This window comes from Phacochoerus africanus, chromosome 6 (assembly GCF_016906955.1).
Source record: "Phacochoerus africanus isolate WHEZ1 chromosome 6, ROS_Pafr_v1, whole genome shotgun sequence".
NCBI lineage: Eukaryota > Metazoa > Chordata > Mammalia > Artiodactyla > Suidae > Phacochoerus > Phacochoerus africanus.
Window position 1 is genome coordinate 80,161,555 of NC_062549.1, and position 27,312 is coordinate 80,188,866.

The 27,312-nt window shown below is 42.3% G+C and overlaps 1 protein-coding gene across 6 annotated transcripts in view; it reads right to left on the reverse strand.

The window, feature by feature from the left end:
• The window catches only part of SPIDR (scaffold protein involved in DNA repair), a 309,901-nt gene that overhangs the window by 25,445 nt on the left and 257,144 nt on the right, over window positions 1-27,312 (reverse strand). For all 6 annotated transcript variants that reach the window (XM_047783954.1, XM_047783956.1, XM_047783953.1 and 3 more), the window contains one exon: window positions 15,058-15,198. In XM_047783954.1, the coding sequence (XP_047639910.1) occupies window positions 15,058-15,198 (141 nt within the window). The remainder of the gene's footprint in view (window positions 1-15,057; window positions 15,199-27,312) is intronic.

The window sequence follows — 27,312 nt, forward strand, 5'->3', positions numbered from 1 at the left end:
TGTCCATGGTGGAGGTGACACAGTTGTTTACCATTCACCTTTGAGGGCCATCTGGGTTGTTCCCGGTTTGAGGCTATTACAAACACTTGTGTATAGGTTTTTGTGTGAATGCAGATTTTTTTCTCTGGATAAATGCCAAGGAGTACAGTTGCTCAGGTAAGTTCAGTTTTTAAAGGAACTGCCACCTCTATCCCTGGAGAGCCACACCATCTTACAGCCCCACCAACACAAGAGACAGTTTCTTCACATCCTCATTAGCATCTGATATTGGCACTGTTTCTCATTTTAGTTGTTCTGATGGGAGGGTGGGAATATCTCAACATGGCCTAGATGTGCTTTTTCCTAAGCACAGTGATGTCAAAGATCTGTCCATGTGGTTATCTGCCATGCAAGGGCCTCTGGAAATGTCTCTTTATGTCCTTTATCCATTTTCTAACTAGACTGCTTATGTGTGTGTTCACTATTGAGTTTTGAGGTTCATTATTTAGTCTAAGATATAAGGTTCACAAATATTTTCTCATGGTCTGTGGCTTGCCTTTTCATTCTCTTAAAATGATTTTTTGCAGTTAAGTAAAAGTTTCTACTTTTGACAAAGCCCAGCTTACTAATTTTCCTTTTATGGCTCATGCTTTTCGTGTCACATCCCAGAACTCTTTACTCAGTAGGTCCCAGGGGTTTTCTACGAAAGACTGTAGAGATTTTATGTTTAAACCTAAGATCTATTTTGTGGCATGAGATTGGGTTGAGACAAAGTTTTTGCCCATAAACATCCAATCTGTTGAAGACTATCCTTCCTCCTTTGAACTGCTTTATTTGCACCTTGGTCAAGAATCACTTGGTCATACTCCCACAGGCCTGTTTGCAGGTTCTCTCCACCAATCAGTGTCACCCTCCACCAGTGCCACAGTTTCCTGAAGCCATATAATAAGTTTTGAAATTAGGTGTGATTCTTCCCACTTCATTCATTTTCAAAATTGTTTTATCTACTATAGTTCCTTTGTATTTACAAATAAGGTTAGAATAGGCCTGTCTATATCAACAATAAATTTTTTTTTTCTTTTTACAGCTGCACCTGCAGCATATGGAAGTTTCCAGGCAAGGGGTAGATTTGGAGCTGCAGCTAAGGCCTATGCCACAGCCATAGCAACACCGGATCTGAGGTGCATCTACAATCTATGCCAGCTTGTGGCAATACCAGATCCTTCACCCACTGAGTGAGGCCAGGGATTAAACCAGCATCCTCATGGAGACTACATAGGGTTTTCAACCTGCTAAGCCACAACGGGAACTCAGCAAAAATTTCTGCTGGGACTTTTAATGGGTATTGCATCAACCTGATATTCTCTATGGGGGAGAATTAGCATCTTTACAAGGTTGAGTCTTCCAACCCATGAATATGGCATACCTCTCCATTTATTTAGATCTTCTCTAATTTCTTTAATCAGTGTAATTTGCAGCATACAAGTCCTGACATGTTTTGTCAGACTTATACCTAAATAATCCTTTTTAGGCAACTGTAAATACCGTATTTTAAATTTTGGTTTCCATTGCTAGTATATAGATATGTGATTTTTTTTAAAAAAATTGTTGCTTCTTCATTTTTTATTTATTTATTTTCTTTGCTGTGCCTGTGGCATGTGGAAGTTCCCAGGCCAGGAACAGTACCTGTGCCATAGCAGTGACCTGAGCCACAGCAATGACAACACCAGATCCTTAACCCTCTGACCTACCTGGGAACTCCAGAAATGTGATTGATTTCTGAATATTATTCCTGCATGCTGACCTGTGACTTTGATGACCTGACTTCCTAGTTCTAGGAATTTTTTTTTTCCTTTTGTAGACTGCTTGGGATTTTTAATACAGACCATCATGTCATCTGAAGTAGAGGCAGTTTTATCTCTTCCTTTGTGATCTTTTTGCCTTATTGTGCTGGTTACCTATTTAGTACTTTTAAAGCACCCATCAGAACCTGACATTTAGCTTCCAGTGTGAACCTCTCTGATAGAGAAGAGACTGAGAGGACATCAAGGACAGAGAATATGAGAACATGGAGTGTGCTATGAGCGTGATGTCAGTGACAATGTTGGCAAAGCTGGATGAAGACAGTAGGGATGCCATTTAAAGGGCAAACTCACTGCCCTCTTCTCTCATTTCCTTTAGGCCAATTCCTTTCGCTTCTCCCATCTTTCCCCTCCCCATACCCTACACCCCAAGGATGGAAGCTGTTGAAATCTAAGTAGAAAATACACAAATGAGTCACAAAGGGAGGGGACCAACATGAGGCCAAATTCAGCATAAGAGTCTGAAATGATGTCAATACTCAGGTGTTTCTCTGGGATGCAACAAGAGCCCAGGCCTGCCATGTGGGGACAACAATGTGCTTGCAACAAAGAACCCCAAGTGGGCAGATCCATCTCTGAAGTTATGGCTGAGAAGGGCAGCTCTTTAACCCTTTCTCCCAGTGCTCTTGGTCACTCTGATGAGCACAAGAGGACCGGGCTTAGTTCTGGGGCAGCCACAGCAGGGCTGCTTGGAACAAAGAAGAGGCCACAAGAGCAGAGTGTGACTGGGACAATAGCGAGAGGAGTTGTAGAAACATCCACCTGAAATGCTGCTGAACTTCCTTATTTCACTAATTGTATACACTGGTGCAGCCTTGTTGTACCAGGGCGATTTCTCTTGTCTAGCAGATGGCCAGTGTCACCTGGAAGCAGATCACAACTACAGCCCATTGAGAGAAAGCAAGGCTGTGAGCTCCCTTTGAGCAAACTAGATCATTCACCAATACCTACTCTCTGGGCCTGTTCTCAGTTATTTTAGGGTTATTTCCCCACCTGATGCTGTCTCCTCTAACTACCCCCAAATCTCCACTGGGTAATCTGAGACTGCCTGAGCCACTTCTTTTAGGTGTAGGTGGAGTGGAACTTGCTGCAGGAGATTTAAATCACAGTGGTGACATCACCCACAAGACCAGACACAACCTGTTCATGGAGTTAATTCATCCTCAGAGATTTCAGAACTTTTCTTAACCAAGCAAATTTTGGGGATGTAAAATGTTCCACAAAGTTGCTAATTTCTCTGTACCCACTATTAGGTTGTACTCATGGCTTTCCAGGATAGGTGATCTGTAGGTGGAGTATTTCAGAGCAGTGGTTCTCAAAGTGGGTCTCCAAGATCCTTTCAGGGCCAGAACTGCAAGGCCAGAACAATTTCCTAGGACCTTATTTTTCCTTCTCCCATGAGTGTAGAGTGGAGTCTTCTAGTGGTTACATGATGTAGACATAAAATGCACAATAGACTGAATGCAGAGCAGTGACACCAGCCCACAATCTTCTATTAGTCCAGACATTAGAGAGAGCTGCAAAACATAGAATGACGCTACTCTTCTCACTAAAGCTGCCTTGTTTCAGAAAATATTTTTCATAAAAATGCTATTTATGTTACTAAGTAGGTTAATTATAGGAATTTTTTTTTTTTTTTGCTTTTGCTTTTTAGGGCAGCAGCTAGGGGTCGAATCAGAGCTACAGCTGCAGGCCTATGCCACAGCCACATGGAATCTGAGCAACGTCTGTGACCTAGACCACAGCTCACAGCAACACTGCATCCTTAACCCACTGAGCGAGGTCAGGGATCCAACCAGCATCCTCATGGATCCTAGTTGGATTCATTACCGCTGAGCCACGAAAGGAACTCCAATTATTAGGATTTTTAGGTGAACTAATACATGTTTAATTTTTTCCATTTTAATTTCTAATATGGTAATTATTGGTCAGTATAACCACAGTGAAAGAACTCCTTGGAATCACAATAAATTTGAAAAGTACTAAGAGGTCTGGAGACCAAGAAACCTGGAACTGGTCTTTAAACCTCTGTGCTGCCCAAGGTCCACTTCACCATCTTCCTTCCCTCCCTCTGCCTGCCTCTGTGCCCTTGACTGTCTTCCAGAAGGTAGCTTGTGTCACCTTATGTCCTTTTATGTCACCATCAAACACACGCAAGCCAATGTCAAATGAACTAAAACTTTTGCCTTGATACCAAAATACATTTCCTCCAGAGGTTTGGTCTGCTAGACATTAACCAGATGGCCCAAGAGATCATGAACAACTGATAGGAGCCAAGGCAACCTTAAGATCCTCAGGTCAGATGATCAGGGACTAAAATACATCACTATGCTGGTGAGGGAGTAAAATGGGACAGTCACTTTGGAAAACAGTTTGGCAAAGACGCAGCAATCCCACTTCTAGGTATCACTCAGGAGAACTGAAATCTTATGTCCATTCTGAATGTTCACAGCAGTATTATTGTTCACAACAAACAGAAAGTAAAGTGGAAACAACTCAAATGTCTATCACCAGATGAATGGATAAATAAGACTGATATAGCATATATTAGCATACCGGCAGCCATAAAGAGGAAGGAAGTACTGACACGTGATACAACATGGATGAACCCCGAAAATATGATGCTCATGGAAGAAGCAGGATGGATCCTTCATACGAAGTGTTTAGTATATGCAAATTCACAGAAAAAAAGAGTACATTAGTAGTAGTCAGGGCTGTGGGATAGGGAGTGACTGCTAACAGGGATGGGGTTTCTTTTTTGGGGGGGTGATCAAAATGTTCTGGAATTAGACAGTAATGGCATCAAATCAGGTATTCTGACCATTCTCTGCTAGTAATATCCCCCCAAATATCTTATAGATGTGGGGAATTACTAAACATCTTCCAAGGCTGGTTCCATGAATTTCAGAAAGATATTTTTAAATTGTAGATAGTTGGAGAAACTGAAAAAAGGAAATGAAACACATCTCAAATTAAGCCTTTTGCACCATTCCTTTGAACCATTGCTTAAATTTATTATATAAGTGTTGGAAGATAAATTTGTGATTTTGGAATGCCTTGCATTTTATACTATTATCTGCTAATTGTATTAAAAAAGTGTCCTTCGTAATCTCAATCATTTCCTCAAGATTTAGGATATAAAAATATTAATTAGCACAAGTTTGTATAAGACAAGTTCTTTGCACACTTCTGTTCTACCTCAGCACAAAATATCACACACTCAATTTCACAAGAAATAAGGGATTCTTGCTGCATGCTGCTATCTGGACCTCTGCAGACCATTCTTGATTTGGTTTCATGTCCCAGGTGGAATTTATTGTTTCAAAACTGTCACCTGATCTACTCACCAGTGTGGAAGCAGGAACACCCACATTCCCCACAAATCTGTCAGCCCGTAGTTTCTGACAGATCCATATGCTTCTACCAAATGTTATTGTAAGTACACTCTGGGCGTTCCCATCGTGGCACAGTGAAAGAAGCAAATCTGACTAGGAACCATGAGGTTTTGGGTTTGATCCCTGGCCTCACTCAGTGGGTTAAGGATCTGGCGTTGCCATGAGCCATGGTGTAGCTCACAGACGCCACGGCTTGGATCCTGCATTGCTGTAGCTGTGGTGTAGACTGGCAGCTACAGCTCCGATTGGACCCCTAGCCTGGGAACCTCCATATGCCTCAGGTGTGGCCCTAAAAAAAGACAGAAGACAAAAAATAAAATAAAAAAATAAACAAGTGCACTCTGACACTTAAGAAAATGTGCCTCCTTACAGACCACTCTGTTATCATGAACTCACACATCAGGTTGCCTCCTTTCGTACACTCTTCCAGAGACAGTCTGATGGTCCCGCTGGGGCCGTCTACATTGGTGTGAGAAGGGAACCAATGAAACCCTCTTGCCAAGCGAATGGTCTTGAGGGACGTCACAAAACGGTAAACTACAAAGAAAACCATGGAGGAACTTGAATGACTGCAATGACCCTGGGGGCTCAGGGGTGTCATCAGGACACAGGCTAGCCATGGCTTCTGGACACCTGGCACGTTTTGTTTCTTAAGCTTGGTGCTGGTGCCACGGGTATCTCCACATTCATGCACCACACTCTACAATCAGGCATAGTTTGTATCTGCTGTATTTCCCTGTAAATAAGCTGAACCTAAAAGACTAGTAAAGAAGGAAGTACATGCACACATGCAAACGTCTGCTGCCAAGAAGTGGCAGAAACTGGAGAGGGAAAAGCAACCAGAGACACGTTTAAGTTCATGGGAGAACATGAGGAATGAACATCCAATGGGAAGGAGATACTACTTTCCTTTTCTCTATATGTTAATTATTTTGACAGCAATGACCAGTGCAAGCAGTGGCAGCATTACTGCTCCTTCACAGAGGACACTGTGACTCCTGACCTGAGGCTTCTCACAACATGTGGTCCAGCTTCAGAGGCCTCCATGACCATTCTCTGCCTTTTTAGTGATTCTGGGGAGAAACGAAAATTCTCTTGCTTTTTAAAAAAACAGTAATGAAAATTACCTTTCTTAAGCCATATTTGGAGTTCCCGTCATGGCTCAGGGGAAGCAAATCTGACTAGTATCCATGAGGACAAAGGTTCAATCCCTGGCCTCACTCAGTGGGTTGAGGAGCTGGCATTGCCATGAGCTATGGTGTAGGTTGCAGATGAGGCTCAGATCCCTCGTTGCTGTGGCTGTGCTCTAGGCTGGCAGCTGTAGCTCTCATTTGACCCCTAGCCTGGGTATCTCCATATGCCACAGGTGTGGCCCTGATAAGAAAAGAAAAGGAAAAAAAGCCATATTTTCATTAATAAATGTCTAAGTAAACAGAAAAAAAATCCCTAACTAAAACTGAAGGAATCAGTGTGATTATTTACCAGGGATCTGATGTGCTTCCTGGTCACTCAAGATCATTCTAGTATACAGATGGCTCACTGCTGTTGTTTTAACAAAAATAATGGAAAACACCAAGGATCTAAATTAAATCAACACCTCTGACAAGAAATGATCAGATTTCTGATTCAAGGACCACGGATCATACCTATAAAGCAAATGAGAAATTTACAGAAACAAATTCCCCTAAAACTGTTAGTAATTACACGTCAGCTGTAGCATGGAGGATGCCGGCACCAGAATCTGATAGACCTGGCTCTAGGCCCACTTCACTGGTGCTGAGCCAAGTCATTACTTCATCAGGGTCTTTATTTAAGAACAGAATAACACTAACTAATTTTCTAGCTAGTTGGAGAGTGAAAGGAAAGAAAAGAGGGATTATAGTGACAATGAAACTCCTGTTCTTTCCACTTCCAGCATCCCATATAAACAGACAGGAATTTCACTGGCAAACATAAAGATTTAAGAGTATTTCTCCTAAAATTAAAATGTGTAAGATTCTCCATATTTAAGAAGGCACTTAACGAAAGTATATTTTAAAAATCCGTATTTCATATTTGAGGTTAACAAGGAACACTCCACTTAGTTTCTGAATCACATGTCCCCATAATAATAGCCACTGCCACAGGCTATTATCTTGAGAGAGGGAGAAAAAGAACATATTGATAATGTGACATGTTTATAACAGCAATTAATCCTCAATAATTGCAAACCATGAAGCCCTGGGAGCTGAGTGGGAAGTTACAGTGGCTCCGACCCACCCAGCTCCCAGTTTTGAACAGAACAGTCCCGCCACATGGATTTGTTATTAAAATGGAACTTTCTCTTTGGATTTCTATTTTTTAAAAGCTCAAAAGATTTAAAACTACCGGTCCCCTACTGGTAGATAATTATGATTTTTGTGAGAATGGTGGGGGGATGGGGGGAGTGTTGAGATTTCTGAGAGAAGGAAAGAATGAAAAAAAAAATCCTGTTCACTTACTGAATTCTAGACTTATTGTGTGCAGGTAAATTCACCAGATAAATTCCTAACCTGGAGGGGTAGGGAGCAGTTGTTTTTAATGTTCTTGCATCAGTTGATATTTCTTCTGGTGTCTCCAATCCCTGTTTTAACTACAATCTCTGTATTTTCAACTCCACTGGCTTCATTAACCATTCTCTATCATTATTATCATATAACTGACAAGGCTAGCAATTTCCAAGTGGGTTTAATTCCTTTCCTGGAAAGAAATGGAACACTTCCAACTCTAGTTATCATCCTTCTGGATTACTCGTCTTTCTCTTCCCATTTTGTTTGTAAAAATAAGACAATAAAGACATATATCAATGCTGGCCAGAGTTCTACTTCTGAAATTTTGGTGTTGTCTTTTAACAGCAAGTCCCCTGGCACAAGCTGGGCTGACACAGCTAAATCCCCCCGATGTAACTGGTGCTATTCTGTCTCTCGATCATGGCAGGGAAGGTGGTGGAGCAAGGGGAATGATCAGAGCTGCTTCTGAGACTGCTACTAAAAGTTCTGTTATGTTTTTATATGGCCAAGAACTACTGTGACAGTTTTGGTTCAGACGTCATCATTTTTCGTGAGGTTTTTACTGAACACTCTGTTAACTGCTACAGAGGACATGACAATAAATAACACTTGGCCTCAGCACGGCAGGCTATTTTTTGTCAAAAGATAACAGGAATGAATTTACGGTGTCTGCCTGGAAACTGGATGAACCTACAAGCCCCACCCACCCAGAAAAAATCTTAGTAGACTCTCAGGGCTTCCCTGCTGGAAGCTCAGCACTCCGAAAACTCGACTGTGACTCCAGCTCTGAGGCCACACTCGGGTGCTGTGTAAACGGACGAGTGGAGAGAGACATGCAAAGGCCAGCGAGAGCAAAGCCTCTTTACCTAACTGATGACATGGTAAGTGCATCTTTATTAAAGAGTTTTTCGAAACACTACTAGGGCAGTCAACTTGACAATGGTTAATGCTTGGCTTACACAGTTCAAACGACTCTTTCAGGTGGTTTGTGGTTCTTGCTCCTCCTGTTCCTGTGATCAACCTGATGGGTGCGTGGAGCCTTTTTCTAATCTGCTGTTTTTCCCCTTCAGATGCTTTACTCAGTGTCTCTATCACTGATTATACAGATAGATATGTAATAGTTTCCTCTTAAGGAGTGTTCATTGAAAAGATAAAGATAATGACTGATTTAGAGGGGTAGCCATTTTACTAAACAAATCTGTCCTAAATGGTTAAGATTAAATAATTGTCATGTCCTTTCTGAGCCTCTATTTCCCAGTTGGTCTTTTTGAGCTATGTGAAATTATGCCCAGAAGTTTCATTTAGAAACTGTTCTTCTCCAACTGGACTTATGAAACACTATAGCTGTTTTCATAACTCAGTGTAAACACTTTTTAGGCAATTAGTTCATTCCCCCCCCCCAACTTGTAAAAACCCACAAAATTAATGTAAATCAATAATTAGCCACATTAAAGTACATAGTTCTGTGATACTTTGCACATTCACAATGTCATCTGGCCCCTGTACCCGTCAGCAGTCACTTCTGCTCCTTCCTCCTGGAACCAGCAACCTGCATTCTGTCTGTTTGTTTCATATAAATAGGTTCCTACAACCTGTGATCCTATGTGGGCCTATTTCGCTCAGCATCATGTTTTACATGGATCTATGCTTCATTTCATTCAGTCAGTTCTTTGAGCATCCTTGGTTTTAGGAGTTGGCACCTTCTCTTTCAGTGACATTTTATTCTCCTTCCAGAAACTTGGGTGGTGAACTTAGCAGGAACAATTTTCATTTTTCAAAATTATGAAAGAATTCTTAGGCATGTCCCTTAAAAGAGGGTTTCCAACCACAGCAAGGAGCAAAGAGATTCTGGACATCAAACCCCAAGGGAACTTGGGGTAATCTTTTTGAAGAGGGTAGTCTTTTTGAAGAGGGGAAATCAAAGGAAGGAAATTGCCACTGAGGTTTCTTCCCCCAGGAGAGCTCTTGCCACTGCTTATTTCCTGTTAAGGGAGCATCTGAGATGATTCCTTAATAACGACCCTACCCCCAGCCCCATCGACGCAGACTGCACAACTCCTAAACACTCCCTCTGCTGTACCTCTGTGCACGTGGGCCACACAAGGGTCTCCCAGGAGATCAATGCCCTGGTGCCCCAGAGTCACAGTGGGGCCTGGCCTCTGGCCAGTCACCCTCACCTTGGCTGGGCCCTCCTCCATCCTCCATCCTTGACAAAGAGCTCTCACAACACAACATCATGCATGTACCTCCGGGCTTAGTGAGGGGAACCTAGGGTCTGGGACCAGCATACACACAGGGCGTGGTCCTTACCTCCCTGGACACTGGTATTGGGGCCAACCTAGTCTCCATTTCTCCCACCCAAACTGAGCACCAATAATTACTGCTTAAAAAGTAAAAGTGTGCATATTCAAATCTTGATGCGGGAAATTCTACAATGAACCTAAGTAAACAAGTAATGTCCATTCCACAATTATTTACTGTGAGCCTCTCATCTGGCAGGGATTTAGCTATGTACAGGAAATAAAATGGTAAGCAAGAAGCTAAGCCTGTACCCACAGAGCCCAATGAAGGGCAGGCCAGCCTAAAACACTGGCCATGAGGTATTCCTATCCACAATGGTCTATACCATGCAAATAGGTGTGAGAGTGACAAGGCCAGGTCTGCTTGTCAATGAGCCAATGGGACTCACAGCTGGGCAGCCCAGACATGGCCCATGCAAGCCAGCTGGGGGAGCATCCCAGGGCTCCTCAGACAAGTGTTAATGTTTGCCTATTACTGCTAAGATGTCACTCTCATTGACATTAGAATTTGCCCTCTGGTGGGAGTGAGGTCACGTGAATCCCATTCAGTCCTGAGCACTGGGCACAAAGTAGCTGCTGCAGGAGGAAAAATCCTTAGGTGAGAACTGGCTGTGAGGGCAGGAGGGACTTGAGAGCTCCAGGCCCTGAGTGCAGTGAGCTGGGGAGTGGGAGGGAGGCTTCCAGGGGCTTCGGTATTCTGACCAATGGGGTTAATTTGTGAGCATGCTATCCAAGCTTGGCTTCTAATTTACACTTTATCGTACTTAATCTGTTACCATTAAAACAAAATCTGGCATTTAAACAATAAATAATTAATTAGACCATTCTCTGAAATACACCCCCCTCAGAGTGCCCAACCCCCTTCTCTATCATCAAAGCGGACCAGAGATGGGGGAGGGTGTGTGTGTGTGTGTGTGTGTGGGGGGGGGGTCCTCCCCACCTTCCTGCTTTCCTGCTGGGCTGGGAGTCCTGAGAGGGAGGAGGCAGTGGGCACTCCTGGCGTCCACTACAGCTGCCAGCAGGGCTGCCCCGAGCTATGAGAAATGAAAAAAGCAGTGCTACCTGGTTCTTCCTCTCCTCCCTCAACTGATGCAGAAGTTTCCAGATTTGAAGCCCTGCTCCAATCTCCCTCTGTGCCAAATCTATATAAAGTACAACAGCAGGATAATCTTAACTCCATTTTCATGTTTTTATCTCTTCTTCTCTCCTCTCAAAAACCTCTAGGGCCCCTAATTTTCTCTTGGACCAATGCAGAAATCCCTAATGATAGGATTTAAGGGTTTATCTAGCTGACATTTTATTTCAGTATTTTTTTTTAATTTTAATACATTCAGATTAGGATAAATCCCAAAAATCTAGCACAGTAGCAACTAGCCAGGGAGCACAGCCAAAAAAGGTATTAAATATTCAAATAAATGAGACAGGAGTTCCCATCATGGTGCAGGGAAATGAATCCAACTAGGAACCATGAGGTTGCAGGTTCGATCCCTGGCCTCGCTCAGTGCGTTAAGGATCCGGCGTTGCTATGTGCTGTGGTGTAGGTCACAGATGCAGCTTGGATCCTGCATTGCTGTGGCTGTGGTGTAGGCTGGCAGCTGCAGCTCTGATTTGACCCCTAGCCTGGGAACCTCCATGTGCCACGGGTGCGGCACTAAAAGGCAAAAAAAAAAAAAAAAGGAATAAATGAGTGAGTTAAATTTCCTCCTAATCCTACTTTTATGTCTTCGCAGATAACATCTTACCAATTTGAAGAGAAATTTTCTTTCTGCAAGATCAAGATGTTTAAACATCCTTCTCACTTCTTTCAGGAAAACTTCTGAGACAATCCATTTAAGATTTCTATCACTTAAATCCTTGAGCAGGTCTAGCCTTCAGTTCAAAGGGAGGCAATCCAAGGTCAAAAATCATGTTAGTTGCTTCCTTGTCATTCTAGCACTCAGGTAGGCCCCTCTGTGCTTACTAAATGCTCTTCAATAGACTTCTCCAGTACATTACTCTTAAAGGGCCATTTGAGAGATCTAAATAAAATAGTATCTGGGAACCTGGGTCAGGGGACACGCCTCTGTATTTTAGACAGATTAGTTTTAACAAGTTGGGATATAAATACTAGTAGGATTTTAAACTGAGAGGTTCCCCCCCAATTTGCTAGCTATATTTTTCATACATATAGAGTTAACGCTATTTCAGAAAACTTTTTCCCCCTTAGTATTACCCCATCACATAAAAATAAAAGCACATAATAATCAGCAATAAAAAGATAAAGCTCATACACAGAATTATGACACCAAAGTAAAGTGAGTTTTTGGCTTGTTTGACCTCTAAACTGTTGCAGAGGCCACCTGGGATGACAAGGGTCAGGGGACATGCCTCAGTCACTGGACAAACAGCTTGGAGTCCTCCCAGGAGGGAGAAAGCAAGGCAGAGCACATGCCTCAGCAGTGTTGTTTTAAAGTGGCCTTTTCCTTTAAATCCAGGCTATTATTCTCTGACTCTTCTGATTTTGACCAGTCAGTACGGCTGCTCAACTCCAAAAATGTGTCAGAGAAACACAAAAGACCTGACAGATTTTTTCATGCAACTGTTCTGAGGAGGCAGGTGGGGGCCCTATGTGGGGGTCCGGCAGCAAATCTCTCTGACTGCCCACCCTACCCAAAGCCATCAGAGGGAGCAGTGATTTCCGTCATGATGAATGGGGACAAGATGAAACCTGTGAGCTAAGATTTAAAAGACTCCATGACATAGGCCAAACTTAAAACTCTCTTCCAACTGGCAAAAAAGTAAATTTCTGTATTAGATATTGGAGTTATATAATTATAGTTATACTTCCCTGAATTTTGGGAAATAAGTGTATTATGCTAAAAATTTTAAGAAGTATATTTTGTTACAGTTTATGAGAGTTGCTATGAAACATAATAATTTTAGAAAAAGAGACAATTTGTCTTTACTGGGCCATGGATGGGCGACCGACAATGGATGATATCACTAATAGGCAGTTATAACAGTCAGCATTCCAAAACTATTTAATAATTTGTTTTGAAGAAATATAGTTTCCAAAAGAACAAAAACAATCTAAATATTTGGATGGCTGGATGATAAAATAAAGTTAAATATATGAGATAAAGAACTTAATTCCAACTTAAAAAAAGTATGTATTTAATCACCAATTTAAAAATGGAATAGGTTCCAAAAGTTCAAATGTAAATGAATTACTTAGAGTACTCCATGCATTGCCCATGGAAAAAAACATTTCCTATGGCAATGTTTGCAGATAGTAGTAAGGCTTCCAGTGTAACCCACCAAAGCTGGACAACTATCAGGCACACGTATGGCCACATAGTGTCACTGTAGAAGAACATGTCCTTTAGAGCCAGAGGCTCCTGGACCCTGCCTTGGCTCAGTGCCTAGCAGTATCCCCAAGGAAATGCATCCCCAGGAGTGGCCTCCTCTGGCCGGCAGCACACCCAGAGACCTGCCAGCTGGAGGATGAGCCCCATCACGGGGAGCCACCGGCCCTGGCGTGCTAGGCAGGGAGGCTGGTGCAGAGTCTATGCAGCTGGGGCAGTGAGTGCCATCAGGCCAAGGTGCAGGCAGCCCCTTGCTTACCACAACCACATGTCATCTTTTCAGATGCCTGTGATTCTGAAACTGAGGACCAAATGGGGTTCAGACTTCATAAAGATAAGGTTCATGTGACTCAATAAGCTTTCCAAATATCTGGGCAGCTCTCTCCCTAATCTATAAGGGATTATTGACAGTGTAACACAGACACCATCTACAAACAAAAAGAAGCATTTGTTAGAGACTAACCTATAAGAATCAATAAAATGCTCTTGTATCTACCTGGAACTCACAGGGATCTGCCCTTCAGGAAGACCGAGTCTTGGGCACGGTCACCACTCACCTGTTTACTTGCACAGTGCCATGGGGAAGACAGAGGAGGCACAGAGTTGGGGCCAGGGGGAAGCACAGTGAGAGATGTCAGTCAGGAAAAATGCTCAACAGTGCTCACAGTTTAGAAAGACCACAGGAAGTTCCCACTGTGGCTCAGTGGTAACAAGCCTGACTAGTATCCATGATGATGCGGGTTTGAGCCCTGGCCTCGCTCAGTGGATTAAGGATCTGGTGTTGCTGAGAGCTGTGGTATAGGCTGCAGATGTGACTCAGATCCCACATTGCTATGGCTGTGGCACAGGCTGGCAGCTACAGCTCTGATTCGACCCTCAGCCGGAACTTCCATATGCCACAGGTATGGCCCTAAAAAGCAAAAAAAAAAAAAAAAAAAAGAGAAAAGACCACAGCTGGAATAGTCATTATACAGACCACTGGAGGTGGCTACCAATGACTGCTTCCAAATCAGAGTAGCATATATGCTTAATGGGTTTTCCTCCATCACATACTGTTATAGGCTCAGACATTACTATAATTAAACAAAACATTACCATCAAGAGAGCTAAAATGGCATGCTATGGAGGCTACAAAGGAAACTCCAAATTCACTGTTTACATCAATTCTCTATATGACTGGATAGTTTCATTAAAAATGTTTTTTCTTTTCCCTAATTCACAGATTAAGATGATTATTTGACAGAGGACAAGCTTTCTTGCTCTGGAAAGCAAAAAGATAAGACAAATTAAGAGTGCTGCTTAAAGCTTATAAAACACCTTTTCACTAAGTTATATTTTCATTTATATAAACTGACTGATGCAAAGCTGCCTTGTTATCATAGATAGGGAAATATATAGAAAAACTTTAGAATTAAAACATGTACATAATATTTTTAATCTTCTTGATTTTAATAAAATTGTGAATCATTAAACCTGCATAATTATTTTTGCTGTCAATTATAATTTTTCTCCCAGAAGTACTTTATGGGCTTCACTCAATTTCTGGCCTTGTTTCAGAGGCAAATTCTAAGATCCTAGTTTATTGTCTTTATACAAGTACAATTAGAAATGTTACTATAGTGAAGTGGATGCTACTGTGGTGTCCTCACCTTTCTCGGGTGGCCTTCTGCAGCACCTTCATTCCAGCCAGCCTGCAGGACTTCCCCTCCAATTCTCTGTCCTTCAGGGGAGCGCCCTCCGTGTGTACCTCACTGAAGAGTCCGTGGGCATCTTGCACAAGAAGGCAGACTCTATAAAAAAGCATTCACATTTGCTCTTAAGAGACAGGGGTTTTTTTTGTTTTGTTTTGCTTTTTTGCCTGTGCTCATGGCATGCAGAAGTTCCCAGGACAGGGATCAATCAACATGCCACAGCAGTAACAATGCTGGATCCTTAACTTGCTGAGCCACCAGGGAACTCCTAGGAGACAGTTTTTTGATTCAGTATAGAGGTCAGAAATTTCCTTCTCCTTCACTAAAAATCCACTGGAATTATCTTCCTAAATGGATGAATCAGGATAAATGACACTGAACTGAAACATGAACTCCCTAGATTTGTACTTGCAGATGTGTGGATCACTATCCACAAAATACAGGAGACAGAATTCTTTTGACATAAAACTACACCCTTAAAACCAAAGGTAGTTTAAATGCACATAAAGACCACCCTTTCAAATCAAATATTTTACTGTTGCCCAGAAAGAGAGGATCCATTTTCATCCTGTCTGCCATGACAGAAACATTTATGTTTGCTCAACACTAAATTGAGTATGGCTGCTCGACACTGAACCAGTCACTCATGATATTGCCCTGTTTGGAGCAACGTGCTGTGTGAAGGCAGGGGTGAAAGCATGCAATTTTGTGTTAATTTATAACGTTGTTTTTGTCCCCTAACTATTCTGTATCATATATAACCTCTTGGAGGGAAGTGCTTTAGTATCTGCCCTGACTTGCCTCTCTGTTCTCTAACTTGGGAAGCCGAAGCAGAGCCCTGGGACCAGGTCCCCGTTTCCCTGCAGTGGGAGAGCAGACTGGTGGTCCGACACCTGCTCCCATGCCCTGAAGTTAACACCTGCCCCACTCCTGATGCATCCCACTGCTCTGTAATCATCACTGTCTGTCAATACACACCAAAGTCAAGATGAATACAAACATCTCCATGGATCTGCTTTTTAGAACTAGAGAGAATTTCGATCGCTTGTGTTGAGAAGGGAGAGGTGGGGAACTGGCTCCTACCTCAGCCTTAAATCTGCTCTGATGTTTGCCAGCATCTCAAACAACCAAGGCATAGTGCCCTTTTTTATACTTCTGCCCTAGAGATGAGCAATTACTACCGTCCTCTTCTACTTTTTCGCATCCAGCCAGACATGCCTTCCCATTTTGTTCTGCTCATGCAGCAGGTCTAGGCCTGAGGTCCTCACTGGCTCATCAGGATGGGAACCATTGCGATCCCCACAGTCCCAGCATGAGCTGGTTTATTAGCAGTGGCACACAAGGAGCCCCATGCCCTCGTGATACTATCTTCTAAAATTGCTGCTGGTGTGATAGTCTGCATGGAAAGGCCCACGATCAACTCATCTTACCTGAACCACCAGAGACATTTTCCATAAATTACAGCATATTCAGGGGTCCACAAATGGCTTCGAAGGGAGGAAGCACCATGTGGGTGACCCTGGTACCTGCTGTAAAATGTTCCTTAACTCTACAAGCTTTTTTGTTCTCACTTAAACGTGAGAATGAGGGAGCGACCACTGAGGCCTATGTGGGCAGAAACTGATCTCAGGTTTGGCAGTGACTGGCACAAGGAGTCAGTCCTGCCTTTGGGGGGGCACGTAGGCCAATTTTTAGAACAGTTTTCTCCATACGGCTCTTGTGCATCTTTGATCAGGTCTATGCCTAGATGGCTCATGGTCTGATGATGTTTTTGTTGTGGCCTGTGAGGCTGAGACATGAGAGGTATAACTAATGTTTACGTAGTGAACTTCTATAATCCGTCAATCTTTTTTGGCCGCCCTATGGCATATGGAATTCCCAGGCCAAGGATCAGATCCAAGTCCTAGTTTTGACCTGAGCTGCACCTGTGGCAATGCCGGATCTTTAAACCACTGTGCTGGGCCAGGAATTGAACTGCGTCCTAGCATTCCCAAGACTCTACCAACCCCATTGCGCCAGAAAGGAAACTCCTGTAATCCATCAATCTTAATAAAATATATTGTTGGTAATACTGTTAATGAGGTTTATGTAATTATTTAATCCTTGAATAATGACAGCTTTGGCTCCTGCCTACTAGTCCTATGCTTTTTACTTATTATCTTTTCTGACTGCTCTTTGGGGTTTCAGCACAGTCTTGAAAAGAAGGCAGTGACAGTGGGCATTCTGACCTTGTTCTCAGTTTTAAAGAAAATGTCTCCAAAGTTTTACAATTAAGAATGATGTTGCTATAGGCTTTTTTTTGGTAGTAGACATCCTTCATCAAGTTAATGATTCCCAGTTTGCTGAGGATTTTTCAAAATCATGAATGGGTGCCAGAGCTTATAAAATGCATTAATTTATTATTAATGATTAATGTATTAATGGAAAAGATTATATATTTTCACTTCCTTTGCTAATGTGGTAATGATAATTACAGTTTTCCAAGTGTTAAAGCAATTTTTCACTCCTGAGAAAGAACAAAGATTCTATTTGCTTTGTTTTGTTAAAGATTTTTGTATCTAAACCCATGAGTGATACCTTTTATTTTTCATATTCGATTTGGTATCAAGATTATTTTTATCAGCCTCATATAAGGAGTTGGGAGGGATTCCTCTTTTATTTGAAAAATTTGAGTGATCTGTTTTTTTTGGCAGTTTGAAAGGATTTAGTGATAAAATGACCTGGCTCTTGTGCTTTCTTTTCTTTTTTTTTTTAGGGCTGCACCTGCAGCATATGGAGGTTCCCAGGCTAGGGGTCGCATCGGAGCTGCAACTGCCAGCCTACAGCACAGCCATAGCAACGCAGGATCCGAGCCATGTTGGCAACCTACACTACAGCTCATGGCAATGCCAGGTCCTTGACCCACTGATCGAGGCCAGGGATCGAACCCGAAACCTCATCATTCCTAGTCGGATTCATTTTCGCTGTGCCACGACAGGAACTCCTCTTGTGCTTTCTTTACCAGGGAAGATTTTAACTCTCAATTCAATTTCTTGAACAGTAACTGGACTATTTGGGCTTTCTAATTTTTTCTTGAGACATTTTGGTAAGTTATATTTTTTAAGTTATATTTTTATATAGGGATTTGTCCATTCTGTTCACATTTTTAAATTTATTAGCATAAAGATAGAATAATAACTTCTTATTATGTTTCTAATCCATGACAGAGTTGATGCTCTTATTTTTCCTTTTTAGTACTACTTATTTATATCTCTCCTTTCCTCTTTATGAGCTCTATCATAGAACCATTAACCATTTCAAAGAACCAATTCTTGGAGTTCCCATCGTGGCACAGTGGTTAACGAATCCGACTAGGAACCATGAGGTAGGTTGCGTGTTCGGTCCCTGCCCTTGCTCAATGGGTTGATGATCCGGCGTTGCCATGAGCTGTGGTGTAGGTTGCAGACGCGGCTTGGATCCTGTGTTGCTGTGGCTCTGGCGTAGGCTGGTGGCTACAGCTCCGATTTGACCCCTAGCCTGGGAACCTCCATATGCTGCGGGAACGGCCCAAAAAAATAGCAAAAAGACAAAAAAAAAAAAAAAGAACCAATTCTTGGCTTTGTTTATGTCATTATTTCCCACCTTTTTTTTTTTTTTTGGTCTTTTTTGCCATTTCTTGGGCTGCTCCTGCGGCATATGGAGATTCCCAGGCTAGGAGTTGAATCAGAGTTGTAGCCGCCGACCTACACCACAGCCATGGCAACGTGGGATCCAAGCCGCATCTGCAACCTACACCACAGCTGATGTCAACGCTGGATCCTTAATCCACTGAGCAAGGCCAGGGATCGAACCTGCAACCTCATGGTTCCTACTCGGATTTGTTAACCACTGCGGCATGACGGGAACTTCTATTTTCTACTTTTATGTTTATATTCTCTTCTCTTCTATTTTCTTTGTACTTATTTATTTTTCTCTTTAGGGCTGCAGCATATGGAAGTTTCCAGGCTAGGGGGCAAACTGGAGCTGCAGCTGCTGGCCTACGCCATAGCAATATCAGATCTGAGCCGCACCTGCAACCTACGCTGCAGCTCATGGCAATGCAGGATCTTTAACCCAATGAGTGAGACCAGGGATCAAACCTGCATCCTCATGGATACTAGTTGGGTTTTTAACCTGGGGAGCCACAATGGGAACTTTCTATTATTTTCACTTATTTTTTTATGTATGTCGGGCTGCTCCCGTGGGATGAAAAAGTTCCTGGGTCAGGTATCGAACCTGTATCACAGCAACAACCTGAGTCATTTGCATGACATCAGATTCTTAACCCTCTGTGCTACAAGGTCACTCCATTTCTATTATTTAAAACTGTTTCTTATATTAGCGGCTTAGCTCATTCATTTGGAGACTTAATTCATTCTAAAATGAGCTACTGGAGTTCCTGACGTGGCTCAGTGGTTAATGAACCCGACTAGGATCCATGAGGATGTGGGTTCGATCCCTGGCCTCACTCGTGGGTTAAGGATCCAGCATTGCCGTGAGCTGTGGCATAGGTGGCAGACAAGGCTTGGATCCCGCGTTGCTGTGGCTCTGGCGTAGGCCGGTGGCTACAGCTCCAATTCGACCCCTGGCCTGGGAACCTTCATATTCTGCAGGTGCAGCCCTAAAAAGACAGAAAAACAAAAAATAAAAATAAAAATAAAATGAGCTATTTACAATGGTAACAAACCTGACTAGTACCCATGAGCACATGAGTTCGATCCCTGGCCTGATCAGTGGGTTAAAGGATTCTGAGTTGCTGTGAGCTGTAGGTTGCAGATGTGGCTTGGATCCCACCTTGCCATGGCTGTGGCATAGGTTGGCAGGTGCAGCTCCAATTAAACCCCTAACCTGGGAACTTCCATGTGCCATGGGTACGGACCTAAAAACAAAACATAACAAAAAAATAAGTAAAAGAAAATTAGCTATTTAAACTACAAAATTTCTTCTAAATATCGAATTAATGATATCACATAAATTTTAATATTTATTATTTTTATTATATTAATCAATTTTAGGTAAATTTTCCATTATTATTTCTTCTTTGCTCCATGAGTTATTTGAAAGTATTTAAAAAATCTTTTCTACAAGGATTTAAAATGCACATATTTGTGTTATTAATTAATTTAATGCACTAAGGGGAGCAAATGTGCTCTCCAATAATGCTTCTCTTACATGTGTAGAGATCTGCTCTAGGGCCTAGCACATAATCAATTTTTATAACAGTTTTATTTTATTTTATTTATTTATTTATTTTTTGGTCTTTTTGCTATTTCTTTGGGCTGCTCCCGCAGCACATGGAGCTTCCCAGGCTAGGGGTCGAATCGGAGCTATAGCCACCGGCCTACGCCAGAGCCACAGCAACACAGGATCCGAGCCGCGTCTGCAACCTACACCACAGCTCACGGCAACGCCGGATCGTCAACCCACTGAGCAAGGCCAGGGGCCGAACCCGCAACCTCATGGTTCCCAGTCGGATTCGTTAACCACTGTGCCACGACGGGAACTCCCAATTTTTATAACAGTTTTAAATGAGAGAAGAATGCACATGCTCTAGTTGTTAAGGACAAGGTTTCTGACATGATCTGTAAGTCAAGTTACTAAGTGTATTTTGCAAATCTTCTGTATGTTTTCTAACTTTTTTTGTTTGCTACACTGATAAGTTATTGCATTAGTTATCCATTCCTTCATGACAAATCATTCTACAAATGAGAAGCTTAAAATAACAAAACCGATTTTGTTTTACAATGTTTGTGGGTTAAAAATTTATCTTTTTTTTTCTTTTTTTGTCTTTTAAGGCTTGCACCCTTGGCATATGGAAGTTCCCAGGCTAGGGGTCGAATTGGAGCTGTAGCTGCTGGCCTACACCACAGCCACAGCAACACCAGATCCTTAACCCATTGAGCAAGGCCAGGGATCAAACCTGTATCCTCACGGATACTAGTCAGATTCGTTTCTGCTGAGCCAAGATGGGAACTCAGAAATACATCATCTTTACAGAAGTTGGTTAGTGCCAGCTCTGATCTATTTGCATCTTCTTATCCTCAAAAGACCTCAGAGTTAGGCTAGTCTTACCCTTTCTTAGCATACAAAGGGCTGAAGATCAGAAAGTTTTACTATTTGCCCAACATCATACAACATTAAATAAGAAAACTCTAGAAGTTCCTGTTATGTCTCAGTGGGTTATGAAGTTGACCAGTATCCATGAGGATGTGGGTTCAATCCCCGGCTTTGCTCAGTGCATTAAGGATCTGGCATTGCCGTGAACTGTGGCATAGGTCACAGACGTGGCTCAGATCCTATGCTGCTGTGGCTCCGATTTAACCCCTAGCCTGGGAATTTCTATATGCTGCAGGAGCGGCCCTAAAAAAAAGAAAAAATAAAGACAATTCTAACAAAATAAAACGAATACATAAACATATCTTTTTTTTTTTTTTTTTTTCTTTTTGGGGCTATACCTGTGGGATATGGAAGTTCCCAGGCTAGGGGCTGAAGCACAGCTGCAGCTTTAGCCTATGCCATAGCCACAGCAACACTGGATCTGAGCTACACTGGCGACCTTTGGATCTTTAACCCACTGAGCAAGGCCAGGGATGGAACCCGCATGTTCACAGAGACAATGTTGGGTCCTTAACCTGCTGAGCTGCAACAGGAACTCCTAACATAAACTTATCTTGAGGTGTGGGGAATCACCAGGCTTAGAAATTAGCCAGAAATGGAACCCAACCTCCACATTTCAAGACAGGTGGAAGTGATATACAAACAGCTGGAGTCAGAGCAATGCACAACAGACCTTCAGGCCACAGCAGCATATTGGCTCAGAGAACTCCATGCTGATGGAAGGCCCTACACCTAATGTGGCAGCTACATGGCCTACTGGGTACTTCCAATGTAGCTAATGTGGGTGAGGAACTGAAATGTAAATTGCACCTAATTTTAATTTGTTTAAATATAAATAATCTCATGTGGCTACTGGCTACCCAACCTGACAGCACAGTCTTAAAGGCATAAGAACTAGAGGAACCCAAAATCTATAAATACTTAATGATTGGTTTATCAACCTATTAAAGAGCAGTAAATAAAAAGTGAAAAGCTGGAGTTCCTGTCGTGGCACAGTGGAAAAGAATCCGACTAGGAACCATGAGGTTTTGGGTTCAATCCCTGGCCTTGCTCGGTGGGTTAAGGATCTAGCGTTGCTGTGAGCTGTGGTGTAGGTCGCAGACGAGGCTTGGATCTGGCATTGCTGTGGCTCTGGTGTAGGCTGGTGGCAACTGCTCCAATTAGACCCCTAGCCTGGGAACCTCCGTTTGCCGCGGGAGCGGCCCTAAAAAGACAAAAGAAAAAAAAGGTGAAAAGCATAAGTGAACCAGAGGTAACTTTCTATTTAAAACATTTCAAATTGTATTTTATCAAACACTAATATTCAAAGTGATTAAAAGGCGTTCCTTAAAAACTATCAACAAAATTTTGCTAACAATATTTTTTCTAAAATGTACTTTATCGGATCCTTGGAGAAAAAGATATAAAAATCCCATATAATTATTAATGTGTTCAATTCTTGCAAATACACTTTATACCCAAGAACACCAAGAAATCCCTGACTAGTTGCCTGATGAACATATGATTTTAGTCTGTTTAGTAGCAATATTTATTTATTTTCTTTTTTCTTTCTTGGCCGCACCCTTGGCCAAGTTTCTGGGCCAGGGATCGAATCTGAGCCACAGCTGTGACTTACGCTGCAGCAACACCAGATCCTTATCCCACTGTGCTGGGCCAGAGATTGAACCTGTGCTGCCACAGAGATAACACAGGATCCTTAACCCATAGCATCACAGCAAGAACTCCAGGATCAATTTAACAGGTGATGTCCAGAACAATGTCCCATCTATCTTAAAGATACTAGCCTTAATATTTTCACATTATTATAATGACATTATTTGATATACTCTGGCTGTAAGGTATTTACAAACTCATTTCTCATGGTTGACTGGAAAAAGGAAATTTTACACAAAAATTAGGGTTCTGTGGCTTATAAATAGGTCTGGATCAAACACGTGAAAAGCTAGGATTCTTCAACATGAAGATGAACAACTGTGGCCTTTGGAGTTTACAAAAATGAGGTGCTGAGTTGCCTAAAATAGAACAATTAATGTTCAGTCCTACTGACTTAACCTCAGGATTTAAGGGCCAAAAAGGAAGTGTGATACAAATTATTTGTTTCTTCCAGAATTCTGAGTGTTGTCTCACTGCCTTCTGGCTTTCCACTGTTTCTAATAAGAAGTCCCTTGTTTAAGAGGAGTCAATTTTCATTTGCTGCTTTTAGGACTTTATCTTTGGTTTTCAACATTTTGACTATGATGTATTTGAGTATGGCTCTCTTTAGGTCTATCATACCAGAAGTTCACAGAGCTTCTGGGACATGCTGACTAAATTTTCCCAATATAATCGGAGACATTTTCAGCCATTATTTCTTCAACTACCTTTTCTGTGCCCTCCCTACTGCCCTGCCCTTTGGGTACTCCCATTACACGTGTGCTGGTACACTTAATGATGTTTCACATTTCTATGAGATTCTGTTTCATCTTCTTCATTCTTCTCCCACCCTCTTAGCACATTTGTCATTTGTGAGATATCCATAATTGTACAGAGATTATTATGGTTTTTTTAAACTCTTCATAGATTGTTATTAAAAAGCTTTCATAAGTATTTTTTAATCGAATACTCTGCAGTCATAAATTTGAGATTAAGTTTTAACATCCTATTGAAATTACAATATTCTTTTCTTGAGAAAGAGCTTTAAGTTTGACTAAGGACTTAAATATGTCATATGCACAGGGGCCGTGCTAATCTCTTTATGTTCCAATTTCAGTGTAAGAGCACTTTTCATTCTTTCTCTCTCTCCTTTAGGCTGCACAAGCTCCATTTTTCTAGATTTAACTTCATGGATTCAAATATACGAACAACTCATACAATTCAACAACAACAGAAAAACGACCCAATCAAAACATGGGCAGAAGACCTAAATATACATTTCACCAAAGAAGACATACAGATGGCCTGTAGGCACATTATAAAATACTCAACATCACCAATTATTAGAGAAATGCAAATCAAAACTACAATGAGGTACCATGGTTAATGACCATCATTAACAAGTCTACAAATAACAAATGCTGGAGAGGGTATGGAGAAAAGGGAACTCTCCTACACTGTTGATGGAAATGTAAACTGGTATGACCACTATGGAAAACAGTTTGGGGGCACCTCAGAAAACTAAATACAGAGCTATTTACTATATGACCCAGCAATCCCACTTAGAGGCATATATCCAGACAAAACTATAATTCAAAAAGACACATGCACCTATATGTTCAAAGCCTAACCCTATCCCTAACCCTAGCACTATTCACAATAGCCAAGACATGGAAACAACCTAAATGTCCACTGACAGAAAAATGGATTATGATATGGTATATATACACAATGGAATACTACTCAGCCATAAAAAGAATGAAATGCCATTTACAGCAACATGGATGCAACTAGAGATTCATATACTAAGTGAAGAAAGTCAGAAGGAGAAAGACAAATACCATATGATATCACTTATATGTGGACTCTAAAATACAGTATAAGTGAGTCTATATACAAAACCGAAACAGACTCACAGATATAGAGAATAGACTTGTGGTTGCCAAGCGGGAAGGGGTATGGAGTGGGATGGACAGTGAGTTTGGGGTTAGTAGATGCAAATTATCACATTTTGAATGGATAAGCAATGTGGTCCTACTGTACAGCACAGGGAACTATATCCAGTCTCTTGGGACAGAACATGATGGAAGATAATATAATAAAGGAAATGTATTTATGTATGTGTGTGCACACACACACACAAACACACACACACACATGACTGGGTCACTTTGCTGTACAGCAGAAATTGACACAAGGTAAATCAACGATACACAAAAAATTTTTTAAAAAGTTCATGGATTCTTTCTTCTGCCAGCTCAAACCCACTTTGAGCCTATCTAGTGAATTTTTCATGTTAGTTATTATACTTTCCAACTCCAGAATTTCCATTTGGTTCTTTCTATAGTTTGTGTCTTTGTGTTGATATCCTACTTTGGATCAGACACTGTAAGCTGTAGACATGGGTTTCTTCCAGTCCTTTGAACATATTTATAATGGCTGTTCTGAAATCTCTGTCTGCTAAGTCCAACATCTTAGGCCCTTCAAAAGTGGTTTCTATCATCTTCTTTTTTCCTTGTATATGGGTCGTGTTCTCCTGTTTCTTTGAATACCTTGCAATTTCTTGTTGACAACTGGACATTTTGGATAGTATACTGTGCAACTTTGGATCCTGGCTCCCCAGCCCCAGCCCCACGCCTGGCTGATGATGTAGTTTATTCACTTGTTCGGTCACCTGTCTGAACTGCTTTTCCTTGCAGGCTGCAGTCCCTGATGGTCCTGCTTGGACTGTTTCCTTTTATCTTCGCACAGGGCTACCTAGGGATGTCCCCAAGTTAGGGAAGCTACTTACTGGTGAAAGGTTATGCTTAAGTACCTGTAGCCAGTCAGACTTTTCTCTCCACCACTGGATATGTGTGCCTGGAGGTTACTCTTAGTTCAAGGAGTGAGGTTTTAGTCCTCATCCCCCACCTTTCGACAGAGCTAGTAATTCCCCTCCCTAGTCACACCTGTGAGGGTGTGGCCTTGGGCAGGCCAGATGGTCAGACCTATGTGTGATTTTATTTTAAAGCCTGGTTTCCCAGAGTTGTTCCGGGATCAAAGCAGCTGACTGTTCATCCAGTACAGTTGGAGGTGGTTCTGAGGCCTATAGGGCAGCAAGGTTTGCACCCCAAATCTTCCCATGGAGGTTCTGAATGCTCCTAGGAGCACACCCTTCCTGTCTTTCAAGTATGACTGTGATTCCAGGAGGGCTCGCGGCTGTCTCTTCTCCCTACTCTCTGTTAAACTTGATTGCTCTTCCACTTGGTGATATGGATTCAGGGAGGTATAAGCACTCTCTGAACTGCTTTTCACCAAGATGGCTCATTCTTTTCACCAAGATGCCCATTCTTTTCAATGATACCCTTGGGCATGGAATTCTCCTGCCCTCTCAGGCAGCCCTATAGAGCTCTTCTTCCCCATATTCTGTCTCCCTCTGGGCAGTGCCCTCTTGTCCTGGACTAATACCTCTGGCCTAGAGTGGGTGCTAAGGGTCTTCTGGCCTGGCCTGCCTGTGTGCTTTATCTATCCTGGAGGTGAGCTGGGGTAGGACAGTTGGGCCAGTATTCTGGGCCAACTACACTTGGGGTAGAGCTTCTGTAACATGGCCTGGAGACAGGGATGCAGGGGGACATCCCTACCAGAGTGAAACTGTGCCCTGGACTGGAAGCTGAGGGGAGGGGAGCCAACTTCTGGACTCAATCCCTGGAGTTGAGCCCCAGCATAGCAGTGGTTGGTGAGGGTCAAGGGCCGCAAGCTCACTGGACTTCCTGACATTCAGTACATCTTCCCCAGTCTACTACTGATGGAGTGTTTTTCCATTTGCTGTATGCCCCCAGGACAATTTGCAGAGGTTTTACATGATTGAATTTTTTAAATAGCTTTCTCCAGTTAAAATATTTGTTTGTTAGAGTTTCTGTCGTGGTGCAACAGAAGCAAACCAGACCAGTATCCATGAGGATGCAGGTTTGATCCCTGTACTCACTCACTGGGTTAAGGATCCAGCGTTGCCTGTGAGCTGTGCTGTAGGTCTCAGACACAGCTTGGATCCCGTGATGCTATGACTGTGGTACGGGCCCGCAACTGTAACTCTGATTTGACCCCTAGCCTGGGAATTTCCATATGCTGCAGGTACTGCCCTGGAAAGCAAACAAAAACAAAAACAAAAAATAAAACTAGGAATTCTCATTGTGGCACAGTGGAAATGAATCCGACTAGCAACCATGAAGTTGCAGGTTCGATCCCTGGCCTCGCTCAGTGGGTTAAAGGATCTGGTGTTGCCGGAAGCTGCGGTCTAGGCTGCAGACAAGGCTCAGATCCTATGTTGCTGTGGTGTAGGCCAGCAGCTGTAACTCTGATTCAATCCTTAGCCTGGGAAGCTCCATATACCATGGGTACGGCCCTAAAAAAAAAAAAAAAAAAAAAAAAAAAAACACCAAAAAAACCCCCCCACCACATTTTTTCGCT